At 33.4% G+C, this 27389-nt stretch overlaps 2 protein-coding genes across 7 annotated transcripts; one reads left to right on the top strand and one right to left on the bottom strand.

Annotated features, from left to right (window-relative positions):
* Positions 1 to 952: 952 nt before the first annotated feature.
* LOC133673449 (ubinuclein-1-like) lies at positions 953 to 21732 on the bottom strand. 6 transcript variants are annotated; one of them, XM_062094261.1, is made up of 12 exons: positions 21015 to 21732; positions 15895 to 15981; positions 13906 to 13982; positions 5566 to 6172; positions 4709 to 4808; positions 4484 to 4593; positions 4280 to 4363; positions 3921 to 4025; positions 3309 to 3449; positions 3171 to 3218; positions 2769 to 2870; positions 953 to 1657 (listed from the first exon to the last, which is right to left on the bottom strand). In XM_062094261.1, the coding sequence occupies exons 1-12, from the start codon at positions 21246 to 21248 to the stop codon at positions 1256 to 1258; spliced, it is 2097 nt and encodes a 698-aa protein (XP_061950245.1). In that variant the 5' UTR covers positions 21249 to 21732; the 3' UTR covers positions 953 to 1255. The 6 variants fall into 6 exon arrangements, with proteins under 6 accessions (XP_061950245.1, XP_061950243.1, XP_061950244.1 ...); XM_062094259.1 differs by having other exon boundaries at positions 4280 to 4366; positions 21015 to 21730; XM_062094260.1 differs by having other exon boundaries at positions 3309 to 3446; positions 4280 to 4366; positions 21015 to 21729.
* Positions 21733 to 24148: 2416 nt separating this feature from the next.
* On the top strand, positions 24149 to 27375 carry LOC133673147 (vacuolar protein sorting-associated protein 20 homolog 2-like). The gene is made up of 6 exons (XM_062093815.1): positions 24149 to 24392; positions 24877 to 25029; positions 25104 to 25256; positions 25779 to 25862; positions 26839 to 26989; positions 27086 to 27375. The coding sequence occupies exons 1-6, from the start codon at positions 24291 to 24293 to the stop codon at positions 27109 to 27111; spliced, it is 669 nt and encodes a 222-aa protein (XP_061949799.1). The 5' UTR covers positions 24149 to 24290; the 3' UTR covers positions 27112 to 27375.
* The last annotated feature ends 14 nt before the right edge of the window (positions 27376 to 27389 follow it).

The following is a 27389-nucleotide window of genomic DNA, read 5'->3' as shown; positions in this document are numbered from 1 at the left end:
TTTTACTAGAAAATATTTTCATGCAGCTATTTGGTTTTAAAATTATGTAGTTTGATTAATCAAAAAAATATGCTAAAAAATAAAGTCACATTAGTCACTATAAAAAATAATATAATTAAAATAACACCACTATATTTTTGGATTAATTAAAATAAAAAACCCTCGAGATATCATGAATTTACCTTAACAACCTGAAACTTTGAAGATATTACAAAAACTCTCCTCAAATTTAAATGAACATTACAAAAATCCCTTTTTATATCCAAAGTAACCTTAATATTTTTTAATATTTTCAAAATTTTAATTAATTACTGCAATTTTATAATATCTTAGGAAAGTCATTGTAATTTACTCCTTTTTATTTTTTATTTTTTTATGGTTTCCTCCTAAGAGAGGCAATGTCACCATGCATCACTCTTTATTACGCAAAATAATGAGTCCCTCGCAAGAAAAAAGCATTCCATACATGAAGAAGTCGTAGCTTGAAGCTAAAAAAAAAGCACGAATTCCTGCTGGAAAGGAATCAAGAAAAAGCAAACCGACAGTAGAGTAGAAACATTGATTGGCTAACCAGTACACATATTTGCTTTACCTCCTTGGAAAATCCAAAATCAATCATGTTCAGAAACAGAAGAAAAGTTTTTCTCAAGATCATCGGTCTCTACTCACGTACTTGCCTGTGCGAAACACCTTTAGTGAATGGTTAAATGTCTGCAAATAGCCTCACCTTCCTCCAAAAAGGGGATTTTAGGTTCACATTCTGCACTTCCAAGCTACGCATAAAAAGAGAGCAAAAACTTATCCTAGGATCACAATCCAGGGTACATAGGAGCACATTCTGCTTAAAGATGTAGCCAAGCATTCTATTGTTACAAACCATCAAGAATTACCATTGATTAACTATTATTATTATTTCCTACAGCTGCCAAACTTCCCAGATCAGACAAGCACATAGAGTTTTATGGACTGATATTATTATTTCATAAAGGTGCTTAAACAAAGATTCCTCTTCCTGCAAAGTTCTCAAAATACCAACTGGGTATTAATATTAGTTGCCTAATCTGCCGTTAGTATTAGTTTTCTGCTATTTCTATCTTAGCATAACTTAACTAAATAGCAAGATAACTATATTCCCTACTTATTACTATGCAAAATGCCTAGTCTGGAAGAGGACAGGCACAAATTATGAGAAAAGATCACTGATAATGTTCTTCGATGCACAGTCAAGCTGTGAACCTCCAACTGGATCCACTGGTCAGTTCTGCTGTCCCAAGCTTGAAGAAGAGGTGGTCAGATGGTGTTTCAAACCATCTTGCTGCTCAACCTCCTGCTTGTGGGACATGTGAGATTCCTTGTCCACTTTTGGAGAAGATTTTTTTAATCCACGATTAAACTCCCTCCTTTGCTGCTTCATTTGTTCTTTCAACATAGGAAATGTCATTTTCTCAAGCTTCTCTTGTTTAGGAGAATCATCATTACGGCCTTTTAGGAATGGAGGAAGAGGTTTTGCAGGTCCAGAGAGGTACTGAGTGATGGCTGCTGGGGTGCTGTGTCCTTCTTGTGCACGTTTTGCTTGAGCAACTGAAGTTGCTTTCCCACCAACATTAATATCCTTCCAGCATTTGGACACCTCTTCCAACCTTGCTTTTTCTTGGACCTGAACCCAATCAAAGCAATCACCAAATATAAATAATGTATTCTAATGAGACAGAGAAAGGGAGAGAAAGAGTCATTGTTTAATTGACTGGTAAAAGTTCATGGCTTGCAAATACAAGGAGATAGGAGATAGGAGATAGAGTCTTGTATTCAGCCACTTCATCAGGATAAAAAATAATAGAAGAAAAGATAAAGTGAGGAATGCCTATATTTTAGAAGGTCCACAATAGTGTAGTGATCTAATAAATGCACCTGGCATAAAGCGGCTGCTCTCAAACTGAAGACTTCAATCATTGTACTATGCAAGGACTTCCAGACAAGTACAACACATTACAGTTATTTCACCTTAATTATCTATATAATCGTTAATTATGTTTGAGTAAAGAGTTCGTTATCAAGCTAATTCAGCAGGGATTGCATCCAATGCCCGAGACAATAGAATTGGAACCGAGGTTTACATCATATAATGGCTAACAAGACTCCAAATGGCCTGTGATTTCAGTGATGGTGATGGTGCTGATTAACTATTATCTAAAAAGCCAAACATCTGAACACCGTGAACATAAAGATGTTGAAAAAAACTTGTCTAAAAATTCAAGTGGATGTTTTAGCAAAACTCAAATAATTCTTTGGGAAAATTGGCTTCAGAAATTGGGAAGCTTTTTCCACCATTTAATAATATAAAGCTCATGTCACCATTAGTGAGAGAAGATTTGGTATCTACCTATTCAAACCTATACATGCTGTGACTTTGGTCAGAGAGATTTGGTTCATAAGTGGTTCTACTGCAAGGAAAAGCAGAAACCCTACAAGTTTTAAATGACAGTGATCTCATATTCAGAACATATTTCTTCATTTTCTCATCTGGTTTTTAAACTGTGAATTAATACACTTCTCACCATATCTTCTTTCACTTTCTCCAAGGAAAGAAAATTAAGACAAGAATTGTGAAATTGTGACCATATTTTTGGAAAGTTATTGTTCAAAATATGAACAGCCTTTAACATAAATCATCGTTATTGAGTGTTGTAAGAAGAGAAAGAAGAAATTATCAATAATAATAATAGTAGCAGCAATAGAAGTAGTAGTAGAAAGAAGACGCGCGTTCTTGCCTTTTCATTATTGTAGAATGTTTTTCTACGCTCCTTTGCCCTATAAATAGCATTTTTTATCCCATGGTTGTCCATAGATCCATCTGGCCATAGTTCCAAAAGCTGAATGGTATAAAATAAAGAGTTAACAGACTGATCATATGCACTAAATATATTTTTCTTCTTAATTTATAGTATTCCCTTTAGATTGTCACTGTTTCCAAAAAATATTTTAATTATGGTTCTCAATCTCTACAAAAAGTTGTCTTTATAAAGACGAAATTCGTATTCCGTAATTGAGCAGGCACAGTACTATAAAATTATAAACTCTCAGGCGCGGCTAACATAAACCAGATAAAAAGCAATAATAAGATAAACTTTTTACGTGAGATTAAAAACAAAAAGAAGGGCTACAGTGAGTACCTCAACATACAACTTTCTGATATGTGGACCTTTGTCTTCATCCATCCCCTAGAAAACATTAAGGGGTAACATCAAGAACATAGTACAACTATCAAATTTTGCCACAAGAAGCAAAGTAAAATAATGGCGTAGTTATACCTGAACAAATAGCTCATAAAGATCACATATCTTATCTTCCATCTTATTGTCCATAACATACTTCTCATCCATAGCTCCTTTTTCTTCATAAATAATTGCTTTCTGAAAGTCACCACCTGCTTTCTCTCTTTTAGATGCCTGCTTTATCATACATAGCAACAGTAAAGCACGCAATAATGTGTCCTTTGGAATATCACTAGCAAAAAGTTTAAACTACTAAACTGTTAATTTCTACACAAGTCATTCATGCAAAAAGGGGAACAATGAAAATGTGTTGTGATCGTAGATGCACCTTACTGGAATGCAAAATAATCCAATAAAGAAAAAAATGATGATCATTTCCTCTCTCCACTATACCAAACAACATTCGGTTACACTGCCAATTAGTGTACAAGATGACACTGTTTTCAGTTTACTTTTCCAGATTATGTTGAGAGGAATAAAACAAATTTATTAGAAGCCCATCAACTGTTACAGAGACAAAGTAGCAAATACTAGTCTTCTTGATGCATTGCTAACATACACACATCGATTGAAATCTCAATTACATAATGTTTTAATGAAAATGAGCTTTATTTAAATTGGAAATGAACACTTGAGCATATTGGAAACCTGCAGTTCTATCATCTCCATGACCTCCCTTCTAATAAGCTGGAATCTGTCAGCTTTCTCTTGCTTTGCTGTTGGTCCCATTTCAACCATCTCTCTCAGATTTTTCTGTACAAAAACAATTTGGAGGAAGGGTGAAGAGGAAGGGGAAATCAGTTTATGTGCATGGAATCAGATTAAAGAAGAGCATTAGAATATCTGTCAATTACAATGTATAATTTTCCAGGATTAAATAATCACTATTCCATCTTAGGCTGATCCAAGATAATCAACACTGGTACTTACAGTGAACTATATTGATCATGAAAACCTCTAGTGTGTTTACGATTAACTATTAATCCATTTGTAATGAAACCAAATACCTTCAGTGTCCTGAGCTGAATTAAATGCCCAAGAATACTCATAAGGCGATTGATTAATTCCTCTGATATTTTTCCTTGGCTTGACTGCTGCAGTTACCAGAGAAAATTAAGTTCAAGATCTTACACATGTTCTGTCTGTGAGAGATAAAGAGAGAGAGAGTGTAAAGTTTCACATAAAAAAAAATTGGAAAATGATTTCTGTACCGCTAGCTTGGCAACTTTAGCAAGCTTCTGCTTCACTTCAGAAGGCAATCTTCTTTTGATAGCTGTGGATGAGCCATCAGTATCCTGAACTTCAATATTCCGCGGTCTAGCTGTAAATAAAGATTTTTATATCTTTGGACTGGAAAATAATGATCATTTATTAAAGATATCTTCAAATTTTCTCATTGTATAAGACCAAATTTGCTTGCAAATTGGGTTACTCACATTCTGCAACCACTTTCTCTAAATCCCTGATGGCCCTTTCAAGCGTACTACCCTTAAGCTGCAAGCTAGAAACATCCTTTGGATGTATGATGGCAGTTTTCTGCCAAAATAAAATAAAAATGAGTTTAATCTCAATGAAATTCATATCATATAATGCAAATACACAACAAATTATATGCCACAAGAACTGAAAACCATCGTAAGAACTTACAACAGAACAAGCTAGCTCTGTGTGTGTGTGTTTGTGTGAGGAGAAGGGGTGGGGGGGCACGTGCACACACAAGCGGTGAGGGAGAAAGGATCCATAATTTTTATGCAATTGAGAACTCATGCATACTCAGTTTCATGCCCTCTTATCAAGTAGACTGTCTGCAAACCAAAACAAAGCCATCTTATAGTGCATGATCCAATTAAAGATACACCCCCGAGCTGGGTAGTGAAAAGGATAACTACACATCCTGAGAAGAAAGACCAATGATTTTACTATTTCACTAGCTATAATTGTATTAGTAATCTCCAATGCAACAAAAAGAGGATAATTGGCAGGCATCAATCATATAAATCAATGTTTTCTGAAAATAAAACATCACTCTGAGTACTGTGTTCACAGCAAAAATTTAAACTTTGAAGGGTTTCTTATGCAAACTATAGTAGATTAAACAGCAACAAATTAACTAATAATGTTGTTTCTTATATGATTAAAAGCCAAGAAATATCCTGCTAGTGACCAGTATTCAGCAGACAAATCACCAAATAACGTTTTCAAAAGAAATCACCCGTCAGCTGCAAGGGAAAGCAAAACAAGTTTGATGGATGCTTTTGTGCTGGGATTTCTGGTGAATATCCGAACTTATTACCTTTTCAGCGTGCACTGGATACTGAGGAATATTCAGGTCAGGTAGTTCATGCCTTCCTTTCTTGTTTCTTTGAGAAAATTTGGAAGAGGATGTATTGCTGGTTTTACTAGCTAATCTTTTCGATTGCAGCCCAAGTTGGCTGGGAGCATAGTTTTCTTGATACTTTTCATATGCAACTACAGATAATTCACCTGTATCTTTCACACTTCTACCCAAATTCACAGGCTGGTGGACTCCATTCATCTGTTCTTCAGTGTTATTCAGTCTTGTGCAGGAGATGGACTCATCCCTGTTTGTTATTCCTGAATAAGATGAATTTTCAGATCTTATATCAAGAGCAGCAGGCTTTTTGTCAGAAGATCCTACGGGATAAGTCAATGAATGCAGTTTCCCATCATGATGATGTTCACCGTCAGCATCTAAACTATGAGAGTTGGTTGGAAATGGTTCAACCAGAGGTTTATTCCTTGTAGCAATATCCATACTTGCATGACCTAATTTTGCATGTTTATTTCTTACATGATCATCATCCTTCTCTTCTTTAGCTTTTTGTATATTATTCCTTCTTTTCTTTGGCTGGCAGTGAGTGGATGAGTTCGGTTTGTTCCTGGCATTGCAGATAAAAGAAAATCAGATCAATGTTCAAATGAAGAAACTACTTGAAGTACCATGACATGCTGTTTGGCCGAAGACGAGAAAGAACAGAATGGCAGTAACTATAAAAATCAGTTAGTGAATTATAAATGTATTCTTCACATGCAAGTGTATGCTCCTCCACCACCCATTGTAATCTCTTGTACCTATATTAATGATGATTGTCCTTACCTTTATACCTAGACACCCAAATTTTCTGTGGCCATCTTTGTTCAAGATCTTCCAATTACAGGAAAAGGTGTCACTATTATTCTACAATCCAGAACATACAAGTATAATATTCAACTCAATTCATGCCTTAACCAGGATGTTGCTCTTCATCTTCTCCATATCCTAAGCAGTAAAATAAGTGTGCACATGTTCACCAGTCAGGTTGGTGTTTCTCGTCCATCTCTCATGCATAGCTGAAAGGAAGAGTTGAGTTTTTTACGAGAATACTGGTGATGAGTTTTTTGTTTTCCTTTCTTTATGGTTACAAGGGAGAGGTTCAGACCTAAGGAAAACTTCTACACATACATTGGCGCGAGTGATGAGTTGACAAAGCATATTTTGACATTACCATATTTTGACATTACCGCTGACTGAAAATTGCAGAAGGAAGACACCGAAGTTGTGTTCTGTTATTTCGTTTATATGTGACAGATGACCACTCAAAAAAAAATTATAGTTGGTTTATGTAAAGGTGGAGCTGTGATATATTGATTTAGATAGATTGATTGATATGCAATTACTTGATTTAAAGAGCTTGATTAGAGAGATCGATTGGTATGCAATTACTTGATTTAGGGAGCTTGATCTAGAGAGATTAATTAGTATGCAATTAATAGTACTATTTTTACATGGCATCATAGCCTAAATTATAAGTTGTGCTGAACTCTTTGGGTCAAGTTGTGGGATATTTTTCTTAGGTTTCTCTCTTTAAGACTCCATGGTTTTGGGCTATAGGCAATTTCTGGGGGTAAAGAGATTATGTTTTGGCTGGACCTTACCAACATAGTTGGGTATTTTAGAAGTTCCCATTCTTGGCAGTTTAAAGTTCTTTTTCACATCAATGTCTATTTTTCCACCAATTTAGTTCTCTTCTTCTGGTTTATCATGGAGAAGAAAATTTTATTGTTTGTTTTGATTGAAAGAATTACTTCACTTAAAGAGTTTCAATTCAAGTTGTTTGTGAATGACAGAATTATGGGGTCACATAAAAGGATCATCTAATGCTCCCACCAATCCCAATGAGATTGATTCTTGAAAGAGCAAGAATGCTTGTATTATCTGTTGGGTACTTGGATCTATTGAACTACATGTGGTGAATAAAGTTCGATCATTTTCTATTGCAATGGAGGTGTAGACTTATCTTCAGCACATTTATTCTCAAAATAACGATGTTCAAAAGTTTCAATAGGAGTTAGAAATTGACGACTATCACTAAGATAATCTTTTTATTGGACAATTCTATTTTGAATTTCATAATTTATCATTTTGGGTTAGTTCATTCTACCATTTCTAATGAGGCCTTAGTAGCACTAGAAGATGTTCATCATGAGAGCTAAAAAGATCAGTTTTTGATAAACTTGTCATAACCTGTTTTTGACCACTTGTCCCAATATTTTAAAAAAATTAAAAAAGAAAAGAAAAGATTAAAGAGTGAAACGATAGATAAAAAAGAAAAGAGGGACCAAAATAAGAAAAAAGTTTAATTCTCTTTCCACAACTACATGATAGGAAAAAAAAATGAAATCAAGAGATAGTGAGTTAAAAATAAAGGGCATAAGTGGTAAGAAGAGATGAAAAGGATAAATAGGGAATGACCTCTAAATAGACCAACACCAGACACATGGAAAAAATCATGAAAGAGAAATCACAAAGAAACTACATAGAGAGGAAAGATACCCAAGAAAAGAAAAAAGAAGAGATTACCCGAGAAAAACAAAAAAAAAAAAACTAGCCATACCCAAACAAAACAATTTACTCTTAAGCTCGTGACCATAGCCCCCAACCAAATCAAACCCAACACCCCCTGCTACCGAAACATCTTTAATCATCCACTTGTCATTGTAAACCAAACATTCCTGAAACCTACATTACCTTTCAACACACCAGTCAACACGCAGCCATACCATATAGCCCCCTTACCAAAAATGACAACCTCTCCTCATTGCCATCTAGCCAAATCAATTGTCCCCATCTTCTCTAAAAGTCGAAGCCCCAATTTGCCTTCTTCTTGCCAAAATCGAACCCCCACAAAAGTCAAAACCACTCCCTTATTCTTGCCAAAAACCCAATAGAAATCCACCCAAATATGACACGCGTTGACGCAGCCAACCTCATCTCCAAAAAAAAAAAACATGACAACCACGCACCACTGGTGTCCAGCCAAACTCTAGCACTTTCCAATCAGCATTAGCAACTCATGAAGGTCACTTTCAAACCCTTAAAGTAATTGATTATTTCTCCAATAATTTCAAATATGTTATTGATTTTTTTGAATTGTATTGAATATGTGTTTGGTTTGATCAATTATGTGAATTTGTTCAAGTGTTTTTTGATTTTGCATAACGATTGGTTTATATTTTTCTTTTCTCGTAACTCAAAATCGATCCAGAAATATAAATCTTATTTGAGTTTCTCATCAAACATCACATTAAAAGTAAAGGATTATATTCTTGTTATTTTTCTCTTAACTCAAAGTTGGCCTGGTAATTGTAAATCCTAATTAGGTTTCTTGGATGTCGCATTAAGGGTAAACGAGTCAACTTTGATTTTCGTGTTTTTAAAATTCTTTAATTTGGGGTGGTTCAAATATACATATTGATTTTTGTGGTCTACTATTCCTTAATTTGGTGTAGCTCATATTTTTCTCATAACTCAAAATCAGCTCATCTTAATTAGATTTTTCCTTAGATGTCGTATTAAGAATTAACGAGAATATATTTTCATATTCTTTTCCCTTTCAACATGATAAGTAAATCTAGGCTGGATCAGCACGATCCACAACGCCCATTGAGTGTGAGTGTTGACCTCTGGGCCTATTTCAAACATAATTAAGAAAAATAAGCCAAATTATCATTTATTGTTTACCATTCTTTTGATTCCAACACCAGTATTCCAAAAGTGAGAATTAGTCCTTGTTGTCAGGCCAAGTCCCAAACCATTGTCTTGGAATTAGTAGTCTTTTACCATAAATGCTTATATTGATTGGGGCAAAAAAATTTACAAGAGCATAATAGGAATTTTTTTTATCATTAAAAAAAGCACAATACAGTTTACATTAGGTAGGATGCATAGGATGATACTTTCTTCCTTATTATTTAATCAACTCCTTACCTAGAACTCTAAAAACTAGTTAGGTTTTTTTAGTTACCATAAAACTAGGTGGCGACTTTTATTTTCAATTTTAATTGATATCAATCCAAACATAGATCGTCAAGATGTTCCTTACCACAAAACTAATAGATCGTGAAGATGTTCCTTACCACAAAACTAACACCATAATTTGAGACTGCACATGCTAGTTTAATCAACTGAAATCCTATTTCATCTTTGGAGGTTTGTTTAGGGGAATTATTACATGAAGAACAACATCTAGTCACTTAGCTTGGCCTTAATTAAGAAACCATGACGTCTGAGATAGTTAATGTGGTATATGCTGCTCAGGGAAACGGAAGATCCAAGTCCAAAAAAAAAAGGCACACCATTAAAGATTGTGAGTGTGATCTCCAAATCAACACTCTAGCCCCTCATACTATTATAGAGTCTAATTTTGTGGCTGCCTCTTTGGTTCCTTCTTCGGATTAGCAATATGTAAGTAATGCTTCTTCTCCTCTCACACCTAAGATGGTCCAACAAATAATTATTTTTGTAAGGGAATCTACTTAATTCTTCTTAGTTGGTTCACTCTACAACTTCTAATTATATGAATGGTAGCATGGATGCTTAACATAATGTCTTTAAGCATGAGGGTGAGCAACATATTCAGATAGTCAAAGGCAATGCTCTTTATATAACTATGGTTGAAACTTTGGGGCCTGCCTTTAATAATGTTTTTGTGTCTCTATATTTATCAGCCAATTTAATTATTGTTGGCCAATTGGTAAATAATAATTTTAAAATTCACTTTGGTCATGATGGTTGTCATGTGCATGATCAAACATCGAAGGCAATGATAGCAAAAAGACCCAAAATGGGACGTCTCTTTCCTCTCTGGTTTTTCACTCCCAGGTCTATTTCTTTCAGTTGTACTACGGTTGTTAATAATAGTCATGTAAGGTATAAGGAATTGGGACATCCTAATTTTGTAGTTTTGACATATCTTATGAAACATAGTTATTTGGGCAATAAAGATTTGTTTTCACCATCTATTATGTCTTTTGATTGTGGTTCGTGTAAACTTGGTAAAAACAAGTTCTTACCCTTTCCTTCAAATGGCAATTGAGCCTTTACTTGTTTTGAGATGTATGGAGCATCACTTTCGTTATTTCACATGTTCAATACAAGTATTTTGTGATGTATATTAATAATTATAATCGTGTTGTTGGGGTAGTTTTTTTCGTTCTAAAATTGATATGTTTCATGTCTTCTAGAATTTTGTTGCCTTCGTTGAAAATCAATTTTCTACTTGTATTAAAATTCTAAGATTTGATTAAAGGGGGAATATATGTCCAATGACTTTCATTCTTATCTACAAATGAAGGGTATTCTCTCCTCACGTACACTCCTTAACATAATAGGGTTGTGAAACATAAAAACCATCACCTTTTAAATGTTTGTACCTTGTTAATTGACTTTTTTGTACCACCTAGATTTGGGGTAAAAGGATTATCTATTGCTATTTATCATCTACCATCCCAAGTTCTCGATTTTAATTCTTTGTATTCTCGCTTATTGATATTGCTCTTGAGTAAAACTCTCTTCATAGATTTAGTTGTCAACTTTGTTTACTTACCATCCACTAAACAGCACAAGCTTGTTGTTCAATCTATTCGATGTGGTTTTCTAGGATATAGTCATGTCCATAAAAGATTTGTGTGTTATGATTCGATTGCTAATAAACTTTGTATTTCTTGAAATGTACTCTTCTTTGAAAATCAATATTTCTTTAGCCTTCTACTTCTCAGGATTCCTCTTCAATTTTGCTTTCTAATTTTGATGATGTGTTGAGTTCTATTAAATATTTGAAGTCAATATTTGTGTGTTCGAGACGTCATGCATCGATCCCATTGCTTGACCTAGCCCTAAAACTTGATCTTGTCCTAGCTAAACTTATCAGTCATCTCAGATTTTACATCCTCCAAACAGGTATGGGTTCTCTCAAATAGCTCTTCAAGCTACTTTTAATGCTACTATTGTACCTAAGTCTTACTCTTAGGCTTCTATTCATGCATGATGAAAGCAAGATATATAAGAAGAGCTTCTAGCTTTCTAGGACAATCACACTTGGGATATTGTTCCTTGTTTTGATAACATCAAGCTTCTTGGTTGGGTTTATACCATAAAGCTCACGTCTGGTGACTCTTGGAAATCAACAAGAGTATGGGCTTGATTATAAGGAAACATTTGCACTTGTGGCCAAGATAACCACTACTCACACTAGTATGTGCTATTGGTGCCTTGAAAGGGTAGTTAATCCAACAGATGGATGTGAGGAATGCATTTCTGCATGGAGACATCAAAGAAGAGATCTACATATGACTCCTCTACCTGGCATGTTCACTCACTCCTTTCCTGAGGTTTGTCATTTAAAGTGGTGGATTGAAGCAGGCTCCACATGCTTAATTTGAGAAGTTTCACTCTAGTCTTGATTTTAATTTTATTCAAAATCAATTTAACTCATCTCTTTCTCTTAATGACTCCTACTAGGATTGTTTCACTTCTTATATATGTAGATGATATTGTTATTACAGGGTCTAATTCTCAATTGATTGAACAACTACAAGCGCATTTTAACAATTTATTTCATATGAAAGATCTTAGTACCTTGCAATATTTTTTGTCTTTTGGTACACCACTATTTAATTATCTTATTTTTGCATCAACACAAGTATATTTAAGAGTTTCTCACCTTAGTCGGTCTTCAATTCAATAACTTGGTCGAATATTTCAAATTCCTTGCTAGTTGTTGATACGATGAGGGATCATATAATAGCTTACCATTATCTTGTTGTAGCTTTAAGTTGACCTCTATCAAGCACCAATAGAGGTCAACTTAAAGCTACAACAAGATAATGGTAAGCTATTATATGATCCATCATCGTATCAACAACTAGCAAGGAATTTGAAATATTCGACAATTGCTCAACTTGATATATTTTTTTGTTGTACAACAAGTTAGTCAATTTATACATGACCTTTGTCATTCTTACTTGATTGTTGTACAACGTATCCTTCATTATCTCAAGGGTACATCTAGTCGCATGTTATTCTTTCCTACTAGGACGACTTTACACTTGATAGGTTTTAGTGATCGAATTGGGTTGGTTATCCTGATACTCATCATTCAGCTGTTTGTTGGTGCATGTTTCTTAGTGATGCTCTTATTTATTGAAAGAGTAAGATGCAGGATCAAGTTTCTAAATCCTTAACCGTGTCTGAATATCATGCTCTGAGATTGTTTGGCTTTGAGGTTTTTTAGGAGAATTCGGTATTCCTCAACTAACTCCTGCTCCTCTTCATGCTCATAACACTAGTGTTATTCATATTGCTAACAATCTGGTATTTCATGAGCGCACCAAGCACATTGAAATAGAATGTCATTCTATTCATGAAGCACTTCACCAATATGCGATTAATCTCCCTTACATTTCCCCAAAGTTCCAAACAACTGATGTGTTTACCAAGGCTTTATATTGTCATCAACATTAATTCATGGTTGACAATTGATGCTTCGTAATCCACCGACATCAATTTAAGGAGGATGGAAGTTGTAATATCTTGATTTTGAAAGATTGATTGATATGCAATTACTTGATCTAAGAAGCCTCGATTTAAAAGATTGATTGATAGGTATATAGTTACCTTTTTAAAGAGATTATAATTATGATTCAAGAGCGATTGTAGGGTGTAATTATGTTAATATTTGACTATTTAATGAAAAAAGATCCTCCATTGAGAGAGGCATCCAAACCATTTTGACAACCCAAACCCATATTTTGGCATCTTATATCAATGGATGATTCAATATGTAATTAATTGTAATTCAAAAAATCCAAAAATACCTTGCTCATATAGTAGACAAATCCTCCACATTCCTTCAACATGAACTAAGAAGATACTCTAATTCCTTAACCACAAAAGCTTCTTTAGTGATACATTCCACAATTTCATATATTCACAAAGATCCAGCAAGCTATAACAAATTTAGTAGGTAGCCTTTACACAATCAAATTTCATAAAATTAAGTGCATGCCCATATCCGTTATATATCTATGTTCTAGGAACTACACATAGCCAATGAATATCAAAATAATCAATCATTTAAAAAAAAAAGGCTTAAAGCAAGGCAAAGAACTGAATTATTTTGAAGCAAAAACCAAATATTTGAATAGACCATACTAGTTTAAATCTTTCAAACTAATTATCAAAACTTTAGCAATGCATCATCATGGGATCCCAATTGCACTGAGACAGAAAAGGAATGAAAAAGACAGAACTACCAAAAGACAAGGTGAACAAGAAGAGTTTACAAGAACTCACATGTGATCTAATTTTCCCTTATTCATAAAGAATCCATCATGTTCGGTGGGTGACCCATCAATTTCAAAATACTCATCCTGTGAAATGTCATGGACAACATTATAACAAGTTACCAGAAAGGACTAAAATGTCACAGGAATAATTAACAACCAACTTTTTCCACGATAGAAATGTTTTCAAGGGAAAAGCAACTGGAATAATATGACACCAGTGAGAAAAAATTGTGGACTAGTGGAGCTGGACAAGTTTACAATGGAACAACTCTGGAATATAAAGAGAAACGTTAGAAATCCAGTGTGAACAAACTAGACCTAGCATCCAATAGGAAAATGCAATATCTAAAATATTGCAAATTTCAATATCAAGTCAATCACCAAAATAGCTGCCCCTGGAATACGAGGTGTAGAAGGTGCTTTATACAGGGATTAAAAAGCTTCAATAAGAAAAACAGCCATAATAAAACCCTAATTCCAATAAATACTAAATAACCTAAACAAGAAATTTCGTAAATAAGAACAAAATTTATAAATTACTGATTATTACAAACTAACACATAGCGGGACCAAAGTGTTTTTTCCCTCAACTGCATCATAGAGGTTATCTGAATCATTGTGGCATGTATTTTACTGTGCAAAAGACTGGTCTTAGTCATGAGCTGAACATATCAATGTTTAAAGCAAAAGACCCAGCTAAAGTCACTACATCTACGTGGAAACCAACTCAGTAAAAGAAATAATAGTGACTGTTTTTTACTGAAGCTCTTTGCCAGTCATTTCTATAACCAAGTTAACACAATGACACCAAAATATTGATGATGGTGATATTTCATTCACTATCAATATTAGACTCATATTGTAGTTACCATCATCATTAAAAAATTTATTATAGCCATGTTACCAACCAGTTCAGTATCATCTATGAAAGAATCATCAGTGTCATACTGAACTTTATCAGGAACACCATCAAGTTCTTCCTCATCGCTTCACTGATTACCCTAAAAAAGTAAATTGTCAAAACATGGCATCACATAAGATTCTCAGGCATTGGCAGTACCAAGCACAAGTTATACATAAGATGTGAAAATTCTTCTACGTTGGCTGTTAACCTACCAAAACCCCCCTCCTTTATCCATGCTTGGGACTGGCTATAGCAAGCTAAGTTAGCAAAGCAGTATTCTATTCTATTTTATTTTTCAATTTTTTTCTGTAACCAAGAATAAGTTGCGGAGAAAAAAAGAAAACTGCATTTATCTGAACGGTGAATATAAACAGTCCAGGTTGCACTTGTGATTCACCTGTCTAAAACTATAATTTTTGGACCTTGAAAATAACATGGAAAAGGATAGATTCGATACATATGGCCATATTATTCTTGCTGTTTTATTAATTAGTCATATCATGGGTTAACAGTGTGCTGCTACCAAAGCTTGAGTCTTGGTTGAGTAGTTGGAGCTATAATACTAGACCAAGTGGGCAAAAATGATCACGACTAATTAGCCATATAGTAATAAGACTATCTGCAAATAAACGCAAAACTGTTCAGCTGGTCTGAACGGTAATTAATCTTAAGATATAGAAGGAAAGGGAAATAACTCTAAAGATGTTTTGATTCCACTAATTAATAAGAGAAAACAATTTCAAAACTAAAAGAAAAAAATTTATTCACTTGTACAGGAGATGAGCCAGGCTTGGAATGCTTGGACAATCAAACTAAAAGGAAAAGATGATGAAATTAGGCCATATCCGATCCTAAAGCTGTATAGATAAAAAATCAGTTTCAAGGGATCTTTGTTGGCTTGTTAATAATTAGAATGCTATATGTGGAATGTAATCTTTCTGGTGCACATAAATTAAGAAACTCCAGAAATTAAAGTGGAGCATCTAATAAATGTTTCAACCAAATAAAAGCAATGAATATCAGAACCTCGTCATCAATCTGTGTTACATTATCACCAAAGAAAAGAGACGAAGTGCAAAGAACTTTACATACCACATAGAGCCCCTCTATTTTCTGAATAACAGAACCAAGATGATTTGAAGAAGGTGCATTTTTTGATACAGATTCAGTGGGCTGGCCCTGAAATTTTGAAGCACAACAAAAGGTATCATGAATAGTGATTTCAATAAGTTTCAGCAGAAGTAGATTGAAAAGAAAGAAAGAAAGATGCAATTCAGGAGATGACATAACAGACAATAGCGCATCCATAAAGCCAAACATGCAACATAGTAAACTCGTGGAGAAGGATAACAAAGTGCATATGGATATGATGTTTACTTCCCAGCTAATGAATTAAAACAACAAGCATCACTATTTTCCTACAATAAGCAGTCTTCCATGCAGTAACATACTTGGAGCACAGTTGAGAGTGCTACTCATCCAAATGCACATATTGCTCCAGTATTTCATAATTATCCTTCTATAAGATGAAATTAATTTGAAAACGGGACGCGAGTTAAATCTACAACTACAGATAAAATCTAAGGTTAATCACTTTTGTTTTTTGGATTAAAATCTATAACAATGAAGATGAAGTTTTTTGTTAGTCACTTCTTTTGATTTTGGCATTTTATACATTTTGAGGAGATGACAGGTTTCTGCCAATGAGAAAGATCTGACACTAGCTTGTACATTTCTACAATTATGTCAGCACAATAATAGTTTATAACAATAATATGAGAATGGTTTTATCAATAGCAAACTAATACAACAGCCATTTCTACCTCGAAATATTTTGAACATTATGAGAACAGGTAATAAATTATGTTAAACTTACACCATCAAGCTCAACAACTGTTTCAGTCTATAATTATGACCCTTTATAAACAAACAAATAAGTATGTTAGATAACTCACACAACACATGCAAAAAATATTTGTAGAATTAGACCTGTGTGCAGTTTTGTGAAATGAACTTACATCATCACCAGTTTCCCAATTGTTTCCCTGTCTATACGGATTGACTCTTTACAAAAGAACAAATAATTATGTTAGCCATGTGCACATGCACAAGCATGCACACATTCTACCATTCTGCATAGCATAATATCCTAGAATATTTTCACGCCGCCATATCTTCTTTTAATACTCCATACATACAGCATTAGTGAGATATTGCACTCTTTCCTATCATAGAATTCTGCATGCCATATAAATCCACATTTAATGCAATGTTAACCATGAGAAATCTCCAACAATTTCCTATCTGTAACCAGACTTTCCTAAATGATATTCTTTTACTAAGGTACTTGATACATGATGGGTTTTTCTGATAGCAATATGCATCAGACCATTCATCTACAACAGTGTCATATAGTTTCATATCCATATATTTTCATGATAGCTTATGGATGTCGTTAAAGGAGAGTAACAAAAATCATAACATCAGTGACAATTACTCCATTGAACAAGCCAGTTTGGGGAGACTTGCTGCTAGCAGATTTCAAACCTTACTTTGCCAGCTGCATCAATGAATTTAGGTAATCTAAGATGATTTAATAAGTAATTCAATCTTATGTAAGCTTTTACTTTTTTGACAGAAATAAATCATCTATTTTTTAAGTTTCTTACTTCATAAATTTAGAAATGCAATAGATATGAAAAAATTAGAACAAAGGGCATAACATCCCATATCCATTTAATAATTGAAAGTTAAAAAGAGGATAGTCATTATTTGTACGCTTAATGAACAAGAAAATATTTACCAATCACAAAAATCCATTGCAAATTGAAAGAAAACCCCCAACCCCACACCCCCCCCCCCCAACCACACACACACACAAAAAAAAAAAAAAAAACATGCACAAGTGTGCAAAATAAATATAAAAAGTCATTAAGGACAATAAGTCAAGCTACATACTTCTTGTCAAAAAACCTTCAGGGCTCTTATAACAACTTCCATTCACTAAAAGAAACTCAACTTCAACTTGCAACTAAGGTTTATAAGGGTTGAGTAGAAATTGCTTATCAAACTAAAAGCTTAATGTTTCTAGCACTTACAAACACCACATTCATGTCCATTCAAGTGTGGAACTACCAGGAAAGGTATATGGTGTTTCCTAATCAGCTACTCAAGATGTGAGCAAATTAAGAAATGAAACTATAAATGTCAAGGCTTAGGACTTGACGATACCATTAGGATATTGAGTCAACTGCTGAGCTTAGTGTCTTGTATATGTCAACACACCAATCATTGTCCATGTTAGCAATATTGTTGAAATGACAGTCGACCCATCAACAAAATGCAAGCAATATGCTAACATCAACATTGACGAGTGTGCTAGCATCGACACATTCCTAATGCCTACAACATACACATTGCTTATTTTTTTATAGTTTTGTTATGGATTTGTTATACATGGTCGTGGTCTTCATAAATTCAAAGTTTATTCTTACTTGAAGAATTGCTTAGCTATTTATGGATAATTTTATTGTTTGCAAATAAATTTATATGCTTCACATTACAAGTTTAAGTGTAAGCACACATGTATGCGTGTATTGAACACCTTGTATTCTTGTTGAGCACAAATCCCATTTCCCTCTCCATTAATCACATCTTCCCTTTTTTATGTAGTATTTTAACCTATCTAGATAAAAAAAATTAAGAAACATTTTAGCGTATACAAACCTCTTATCTCATAAACTCCGTACTTATGAATTTTAGTGTAATCTCAATTTGAGCTAAAAGATCTAGATTTCATTGTTCTAATGCCACAACAACTACGCCTTAATCTCAAACTACTTTGGATCATATCCTTTTGTGCCATTCAGCTCGATCATTAACCAAATTCACCTCATTATCAAGAGACTTGGATCCTTCAATACCGCATCCCTAAAAGTTATTTTAGATCTTCGTCTTCCATGCTTCTTCCTTTCAATGTCGACTTACACTGGATGGAGGACCATTTTGATCACCCTTCCCTCGTTTTATCTTGGCTCAGCTTAGCTGGTCCTGAGCCCGGAAAAAAGAGGAGGGTATGATAGTTTGACACCCAATGTAAACTCTATCGTGTCTCATGTATGGATTCTTTGTGCTAATGCTGAAGTAGATAATTTCATCCTAAAAATGAGCTTGCAGAGCTATAAAGGAAACAAATTTTTCAAGATTTTTGAACTCCATTGGAAATTATATGCATTTTTTTAAACCAAATGACAAGTTTGTGCTGAAAACAACCTTTGCTAGAAAAAGCACATGAGAAGCATAACACCACTTTAATATGGCTAGTGTAATTTTGATTGCACAATTCCATGGACCAACAATAAAAGATAAGCTCTTTGAGAAGATTAGGAAACAAAGAGGACAATTACATATTTGTTTGTAAGTCAAGGATTGAAGTGGGAACGTATCACATTCACTAAAACATATTATTTACTAATTTCTACTTGCGAGGCAACCAAGATGTAGACGATTCAACAACTTGTGGGAGTAGACTCAAAAGCAAAATATTGAAAAAGGAGATGCAGGGGTAATTTTGGAGTTGCAGTTTGATGTGGTTTGAGGGTCTTGGAAAAGGAAAAGATGATTTATAGATCTAAGCATTGTTTGCAAAAATTCGGCATAGTTGATGCGAGTAATCTTAAAACCTTTCAGGACAAGCAATTATCCTTTCAACTAAGTTGAGATAAAATGATTTGGTACAATTAGTGTTTGTAATCTTAAAAATCTTTCAGGAAAAGAATTACCTTTTATGATATTAGCTGAGATAAGAACATTTTCATGTCTTTTTCTAGTATTGAATAGACTTGAGAGCTCTCTTGTTTTAGTTTCTTTTACCTCTTTGTTTTTGGGAGGATTTCGTATTGGAGTTTACAAAGCATAAAATTATTCACCGCCTAAAAATCATATGTTCATAGAGAAGTCATAAGCTTGCCACTTCACTTATACTAGATTATCATTTTGTGTTGAAAACAAACGTAGGAGAAAAGGAACCAGAAAAGTGTGTTTCAGGAAAAAAGAAAGCAAAGAAAAGAACACAGTTTATAAACATAGGAGAAAAGTATGTGTTTGCTATTATGTAATTTTTCAAAATGAGAGTTGCTTGATCAAACCCTTCATTTTATTTTGGTTAAGCCCGAACAGAGCCAAAATGAAATCATGTCAAAGTGACAAAAAACAATCTAGATAATTACCAATAGCCATTGAGGGATGAAAAAAAAATCAGAATAAAACATTTAACTGAGTGCTTCATGGAAAAATAATGATAAAAGATAATGCCTGAAGCATTAAATAGATCTGTTAGTCATATAGTGACATCATACAAGGTCTTGGAATTAAGCTTTCCTCTTGTGATACTGTTGGAAGAATAAGCCACACGACAAACCTGAAAGTAGGAAGCTATCATCCTACACTGAAAAACACTTGGGAATATTTTAAACTAATTTAGACGTCCCCATGGAAGGACATTGGAAAGGAAGGTTAAAGCTAATTATTGAGTTTATATATGATAGAGCTCTTAGATGCCAGAAAGGCAAGCACATATCGGAATTTACATGATTTGTGACAAAGGAGGATAATAGATATGGAATTCAAACAATGATTCCAACATTAGAAATGGAAATTTACAACTCCAACCATAGTTACCATGGATGAATATATATCAACAAATGGAGGCAGCTGACATGGTACTTAATACATACATGAAATCAAAATGATGGGGAAAAAACAGCACCTAAATTTAGTTATTCATAAAGTTAATAAGAAACAAACCATTATGGATCTCCTATGAATATAACTGCATAGAAACAGCAAACTAATTATAATTTAAAAGTAACCGAAGGCTATTAAATCCAAAGCAGATACTAGGAAATCAGCAAAATTGACATAAACACTCTCAAATAATCAAGTTATTTACTTTCTTTCCATTCATCAAACATTTTGTTACATAAAATAATTCATCTTCCCAACATAAAGTTGAACGCAGAAACAAGTTGAAATTATCATGTAGAACTTGCATTTGATTATCTCAAATACAGCATCAAATATTACAGCAAACACTTAATAAAACATGATATTCAATTAAAAAAACAGATAAAAACATAAACTATAACATAAACCCAGATAGAATTACAACAAAAGAAACAATTTACATAAATGGGCTCTCAATAATATCTCACCAGAGAAAACTGAGCCTCTTGCCGGTCAGTATCCACAGAAGCAGGCTCCACAACAGCATCAATAGCAGTAGTAGTTTGATTCTGAGACTGAGACGAGCTTGCCTTGTTTGCTGCTGCATCTTTCAAAAGCTTCTTCCAAGACACTATTGTTGTCTCTCCAGGATTGAGTTCAATGTAGAACCTTTGCCTAGGAGGACTACCAGTATCACCCTGTTTGGTATTACCAACCTCCATGAATGAATGGATAATTCCAAAGTTTGAGACTTTTTATGTCATGGGAATGGTGTAAACAACAAAGATGTGATCTTTGGAGGTGGGGTTGACTGATTAGTGGATTAGAGGAGAGAAAAAGAGAAACCCAGTAAAGGCGTGGGTTGGATAGTGAAAATGTTGTGAAAGATTGGAAGGTGTAAATGCAAAATTTGGAAAACCATTGAGCGCATTGTTGCTGGTTTTTGTTTTGCTTTTGGTTTTATTTGCCGTTTCTGTTGGGGAATTGTAAGAGAGGATACACCTGGCTCTTAGATTCAGTTACCTTCCATTTATGTGAGGATCGTGTGTTCAAAGTCTCCAAATTTGCCCCCTTTTTTTTTTTTTTGGGAAGTTGGTGCTGCAAAAATCGGGTTTTTTTTCCTTTGAAGAGGGATGAATTGTGGATTTTTTTTTTATGAGAAAGAAAAATGCTGGCTTCATAAAAATGGATGATATAAAATTTAAAATAAAAAATGATTGTGATGTTCGCACGAATAATGGTTACGTAATTTAATATATGATTTCAAGTTAATTTTAAATATAATAAAATAAATATTAATCGTACAAATACTGTTTATTTTATCATGATTTTAAAAAAAAATTAATAACTGTAGCAATGCCATGGCCTATCTCTTTTCAGTGATTCTAACATGATCTAGCTCCTGACGAGGGAAGAGGATGAACTGGTCAAAATCAGGTAAAGCCAGCTTGACAGAGACAGCGCCTCTTGATTTGATCTGAGGTGCGAAGAGAAACATCTCTTTTTTACTGGCTAAACTAAGGGACTAGGAAGAGTAAGCAGGTGGGGGTGTTGAAAAACTTATCCTTCAAGTGAATGTATAAATTAAAAAATATATATAAATCGATAAATTAAAAAAATATTAATATTAATTAAATATTAAAATGAAAAACATACGAGTATTCAAATATTTAACCGAGAAGAAATTATTTTTATTTTGATAAGTTCATTGTGTAAATACAATTTTTTTATATTAAATATAAAAATAAATTACAATAATCTCTTTAAAATATTATAAACATGAAAAAAATAACTATTATTTAAAAAATAAGAGCTAAACAATTTTAAAAAATATAGAGAGGGTATTAATTTAAATTTAAATAAGGAATTAATGCAAAAAAAATACTTAAAATAGAAAGGTATTAATCAAAATTAAAAACCAAAAAATAAAAAGGTTATGCCCTACTAAGCTTGGCTGGCCAAACCCACGTATTTTGCTAGCTAACCAAGAACCTAGAGGTGCCTATGATGATATTTTTAAAAGAAATAGAAGACGCGTCATCTACTCTGATGTATTTTATACTAGACTACAGGTCATTTGTTGACAAACAATCTATCACTATATGCAATATTTTCCAATAATCTTTAGTGATTGAAAAATTTGGATTTGAGTTTTTAAACCCTAAAAACTAAAATTTTAACTTCTTTTTATCTAAAATATCCTAAAAAAACACTTTAGAAGCCTTTAAAAAATTGTTTGCAAGTGTAAAACAACCTCTAATTTCTTTAAACAACAAAGAATAATGGAATATAAAAAAAGCTTTTAAAGACCTCAATCTACGTTTTCTAGTATTGTAAAAGGAAAAACTACCTCATTTAAATTCCCTTCAAAAAATTCCAACTCGGCACTAAGATCACCCTTTTCAGTTAATGGAATATTGATAACCAGTATTTATTTATTGCGTGAGATTGCTTTTCTAATTTGTAACCTTATATTAATAAGCATATTTTTTTATCCAACTATTAAATTAAGTTAAAATTTTACTAAAAGATGTTAGAGATCATATTCCCTGTAGGTTTAAAATTTCAAGCATATGAAGTCAAGGATACCTTCAAATAAGTTTTAAAAATTATTGTTTAGAATTTGTTATATTTTTCAAGCTAATTTAGGATTTTTTTCTATTTGATTTAGAATTATTTTATTATTTATTTTCATCTTTATTCAAGATGTTTTTCCTAATATATAAGCAATCTATAAGAGATGTAATGTTGAGTTTTTATTAGAGAAAATATCAAGTAATAGAATTTGAAATTATGATTTTTTGGTGTGGTGATCCTATTCAACGTAATTATATATTGTTTTGTGATTGTTGTTTTTATTATGTTGTTTCTTTCTTTATTAGTTGGTATTAAAGCGCAATAAACCCTAATTGTTAGTTGTTGTTTGTTGTTGAATAGCCATGACTGAGAAAAATAATCACAGAATAGAACGTGCTTATGTATAAAGAAATGAAAAGGTTCTCCCTCAATAAAAAGATATTCATGAGCTGGTTATATAAAACATGTAAAGACAAATTATAAAATTGATCTATTAATTAGCGATGATAAAAATTGTAATGATAAGTTGAAGAATTATATTGCCAATCAATATAGATGAAGAAGACAAAATTAAAGAATCATGAAGAGAGTGATCACGGATCCACAAATAATTTTAAAATTTTTTTTAGAGATATATGCGGAGGAGACAATTTCTTTATCAAAATGAATATGATGTTAAAACTAAAAAAATTTATGATTCTAGTTTCTTTATGAAATAGAATCAACCATCAAAATCGACGAGAATAAAGAAGTTGATGCTGGAGTTAAAAATTTAAAAAGAATAAATTGGTTTTTTCAAATTATAGTAGTTGATTATTAAATTTTAGACACCTTAATTTTACAACAAAGTGTAATGAAATATAATACAACACACACAATTAATACAACACACACAATCACACATCACAACGTTTATAACAAATTAAAATTAGCAAACATCCCATGAAGTTTTTGAAGCTAGAGGGACAAACTTAAAACGTTATTGAAAAACTAGGGACTAATATATGAATCAAAAGAAAAATAAAAAGGCAAGAAAGATAAAAATTTAGAATTTAAAAAATTGTTGGACTCTTTAACTGAAACAGGACTTTTGGGCATCAAAAAACAAATTGCTTCTCCGCAACTTAAACCTTCAATTAATTAGCCTGTAAAGGTTGTGCTGATTAAATCTCTAATCAGATTGATAAATGGGAAATTTATTTGTGAAGAAACCGAAGATAACAGATGTTGATCGAGCCATTCTCTCTCTCAAGACTCAAAGACGCAAGCTTGCCCAATATCAACAACAGGTTGATCCCTTTCTTTTTTCTATTTTAATTCAATTTTATGACTTTTTGGGATATTATATTTAATGGGGTTATCATGTTTTTTTTGTTAATTATAATCAAAATTTTGATTACCCTGGAATTTGAAAATAAAATATCTGTCTTTTGGTGCCTTAAATGTTTATTTCTCAGTAAAATTATGTAACAACAAAAGGGTAAGGGAAAGTTTGGATTTTTTCTTGGTTCTTTTAAGACCCATTTTTTGTTGTTGGTTTGCTATATTAAAAACTACAAAAAATTAAATTTTTTGCTATGCGCTGCTTAGGGGAATGTGTATTTTTAGGTTAATAGAAGTGGGTCAGTTTTAAAATTTTGAAATGGACAAGTGTGTTCTGGAGGATTGTGGTGTTTTCTTGTTAATGAAATGTGTTGTTTTTCTTCTGCTGAATTTGAGGAAGTGATCGCTTATTTGAGGTTGTTACTTTGCTTTGTGATTGAAATGTTCCAGCTTGAAACTGTGATTGAAGCTGAAAAGCTAGCTGCTAAAGATTTGATTCGTGAGAAGAGAAAGGACAGGGCATTGTTAGCGTTGAAGAAGAAGAAAACACAAGAAGAATTGCTGAAGCAAGTGGATACGTGGCTCATTAATGTCGAACAACAAGTGCGTAAAAATCACGAGAATGTAGTCTGGTTTCATATGTTATATGATGTTCTACAATATGCGTTTTGGTTCAGTTGGCAGATATTGAGCTGGCCAGCAAGCAGAAAGCTGTATTTGAGAGTTTGAAGTCAGGTACTGATGCAATCAAGGCGATACAAAGTGAGGTCAATCTGGATGATGTTCAGAAGCTAATGGATGATACCGCTGAAGCTAAAGCTTACCAAGATGTGAGTTTTACATTGAACCTCGTGTAACTCTGGACTATCTTTGACATTCTGTTTGGATATTTTATCTTGTTGGATTATCAATCCCTGACACACACACACATAAAATATCTTGTGTATGTGTATGGTATATGGATGCATACACTTAAAAAACATACAGGTGCTGTATATGGATCTGAAGTTGTCAGTAATTTAGAACCACTGGAATGGAGTTCAATATTGAGTTGTATGTCTAAAAATATTTCCTTAAGATAAACTTTTTGCAATCTCACATAATGTTTATAGCATATAGAAAATAGAAATGCTCTTTCATCTTTGCAGAAGTTCTTACATTAGTACTGCATTTATAATGATCATAACTTGATGCTTGTATGTGCTTCTACAGTGACTTTGTAGTTTTTATTTTGTACCATTCTAATGGGGAAGAATATGAACTTTTGCCACTTGTCACTCCTTCAGTTCAAGTTTTCCTTTTCCCTATACCTTTTCCTTTTCGTTTGTATTAAAATTCTAATGGTTCTGAAGGAAATTAATGCTATCCTGGGGGAAAAACTATCAGCAGAAGATGAAGAGGAGATTTTAGCTGAATTTGAGGACTTGGAAACTCAGGTATGATTAATTTTTGCACCACTACTGTCTTACGAGATTTGTTGTATGTTTCTAATACTGCTTCCTGCATTATATGTCAGTTTAAACCATTCATTTTATTCATTCTACAAAACCCATTTAGTTCTAATTTAAGGCTTGATTTGAGGTTTTGTTCAGCCTCCTGCATTATATGTCTGTTTAAACCATTCATTTTATTCATTCTGCAAAACCCATTTAGTTCTAATTTAAGGCTTGATTTGAGGTTTTGTTCAGTTTAGTGGTAAAGTTAATGGTTTACAATGTACTTAGCCTTTACTTGTTAGACTGGCCAGTTCTTGTTGTTTAGCTAGGTTATGATATGGTGGCACTATGATATCTTCTGGTTGCTCCAGAAAAAAAATATCAGGAATGCTAGAAATGAGACGTGATGGGTTTAGTACGTTCATCCCTTTCATGGTTTTGTTAGGACTGAGTTGTTGTGTAAATGGTGACTATTGGACAGTCACACACAAACTTTTTGTACTGGAATATTTGAGATTTGCTTAAATATATAGGAAAACGTTATTTTTTGGTCTTTTATTCCTTTTCTGTTTACCTATCCAGCCATTCCAGGATGTAAATGAGCTTTTCTTCAGTAGTTTTTCCTCCCTTTTTCCATGACCACAGCTTAGCCATCCCCATAAGATATTTCAACTGATAGTGCACTGGGAGCTATGGGTTCTGCATTTCACATGTTGATTCATATGCCTGTTGCCTTGGATTTTATAGAAGATTGAGGGGAAGATTTATAGCTGAAGAACAATTAGATGTTGGATTTTGCCGTATTATAATATTTCTTATTTTATGGTTGTATATGCACTGGTAAATTTTATTACTACTTTCTGTTGGTAGACCATATGCTTTTACCTGGTCTTGACTCCGTCGATCTTGAGAAAGTCCCTCGATTTCCCTTTTTATTTTTCTTATTTGAAAAATAAACTTTCTTTTGTTTGTTTAGATGGCCGTTCAAGACTTGCCAGAAGTGCCCACTATAGTTGTGTCTGAGGAACAGGAGCAGAAGTTGGACCTTCCTGATGTACCAACCAAACCACCTGTGCTGGTGGATGATGCTGAAATTTCTTCAGCTGAGGTCCCCACTAAGAGAAAAGGTCAGTGTCTCTCTGTCTCCTTCCCTCACTCCCTCTCTCTATATGTGCATGTGTGTCTCCAAGCAATTCAATAACCTGACAATTTTCAAAATGCAGTTTTGGAGGAACCATTGCCAGCATGATCAGGGAAAACATTTACAGCAACATTTCAGTCTCGTGGAGCTGCTGGCCATCCTAGATGATTCATGTCGTGGTGACCTTAATCTAAGCGTGTACTTTACGAATCTTTTCAACTTGATAAATACTTGCAATTGCAATCATGTTGGTTTGTTTTTGCAATTGCAATCATCCTCATAAGACGTGTCCATAACTGTAAATTTATATTGTGGATAACATATTTGGTATTTGGATAAATTCAGTCTCCTAGATAATGAAATTTCTTTACTCCCTGATGTTCTCA

The sequence above is a fragment of the Populus nigra genome, chromosome 14 (assembly GCF_951802175.1).
Source record: "Populus nigra chromosome 14, ddPopNigr1.1, whole genome shotgun sequence".
Lineage (NCBI taxonomy): Eukaryota > Viridiplantae > Streptophyta > Magnoliopsida > Malpighiales > Salicaceae > Populus > Populus nigra.
Note: the sequence above shows the minus strand (reverse complement) of the source record. Positions and strands in the feature narration are given on the sequence as shown.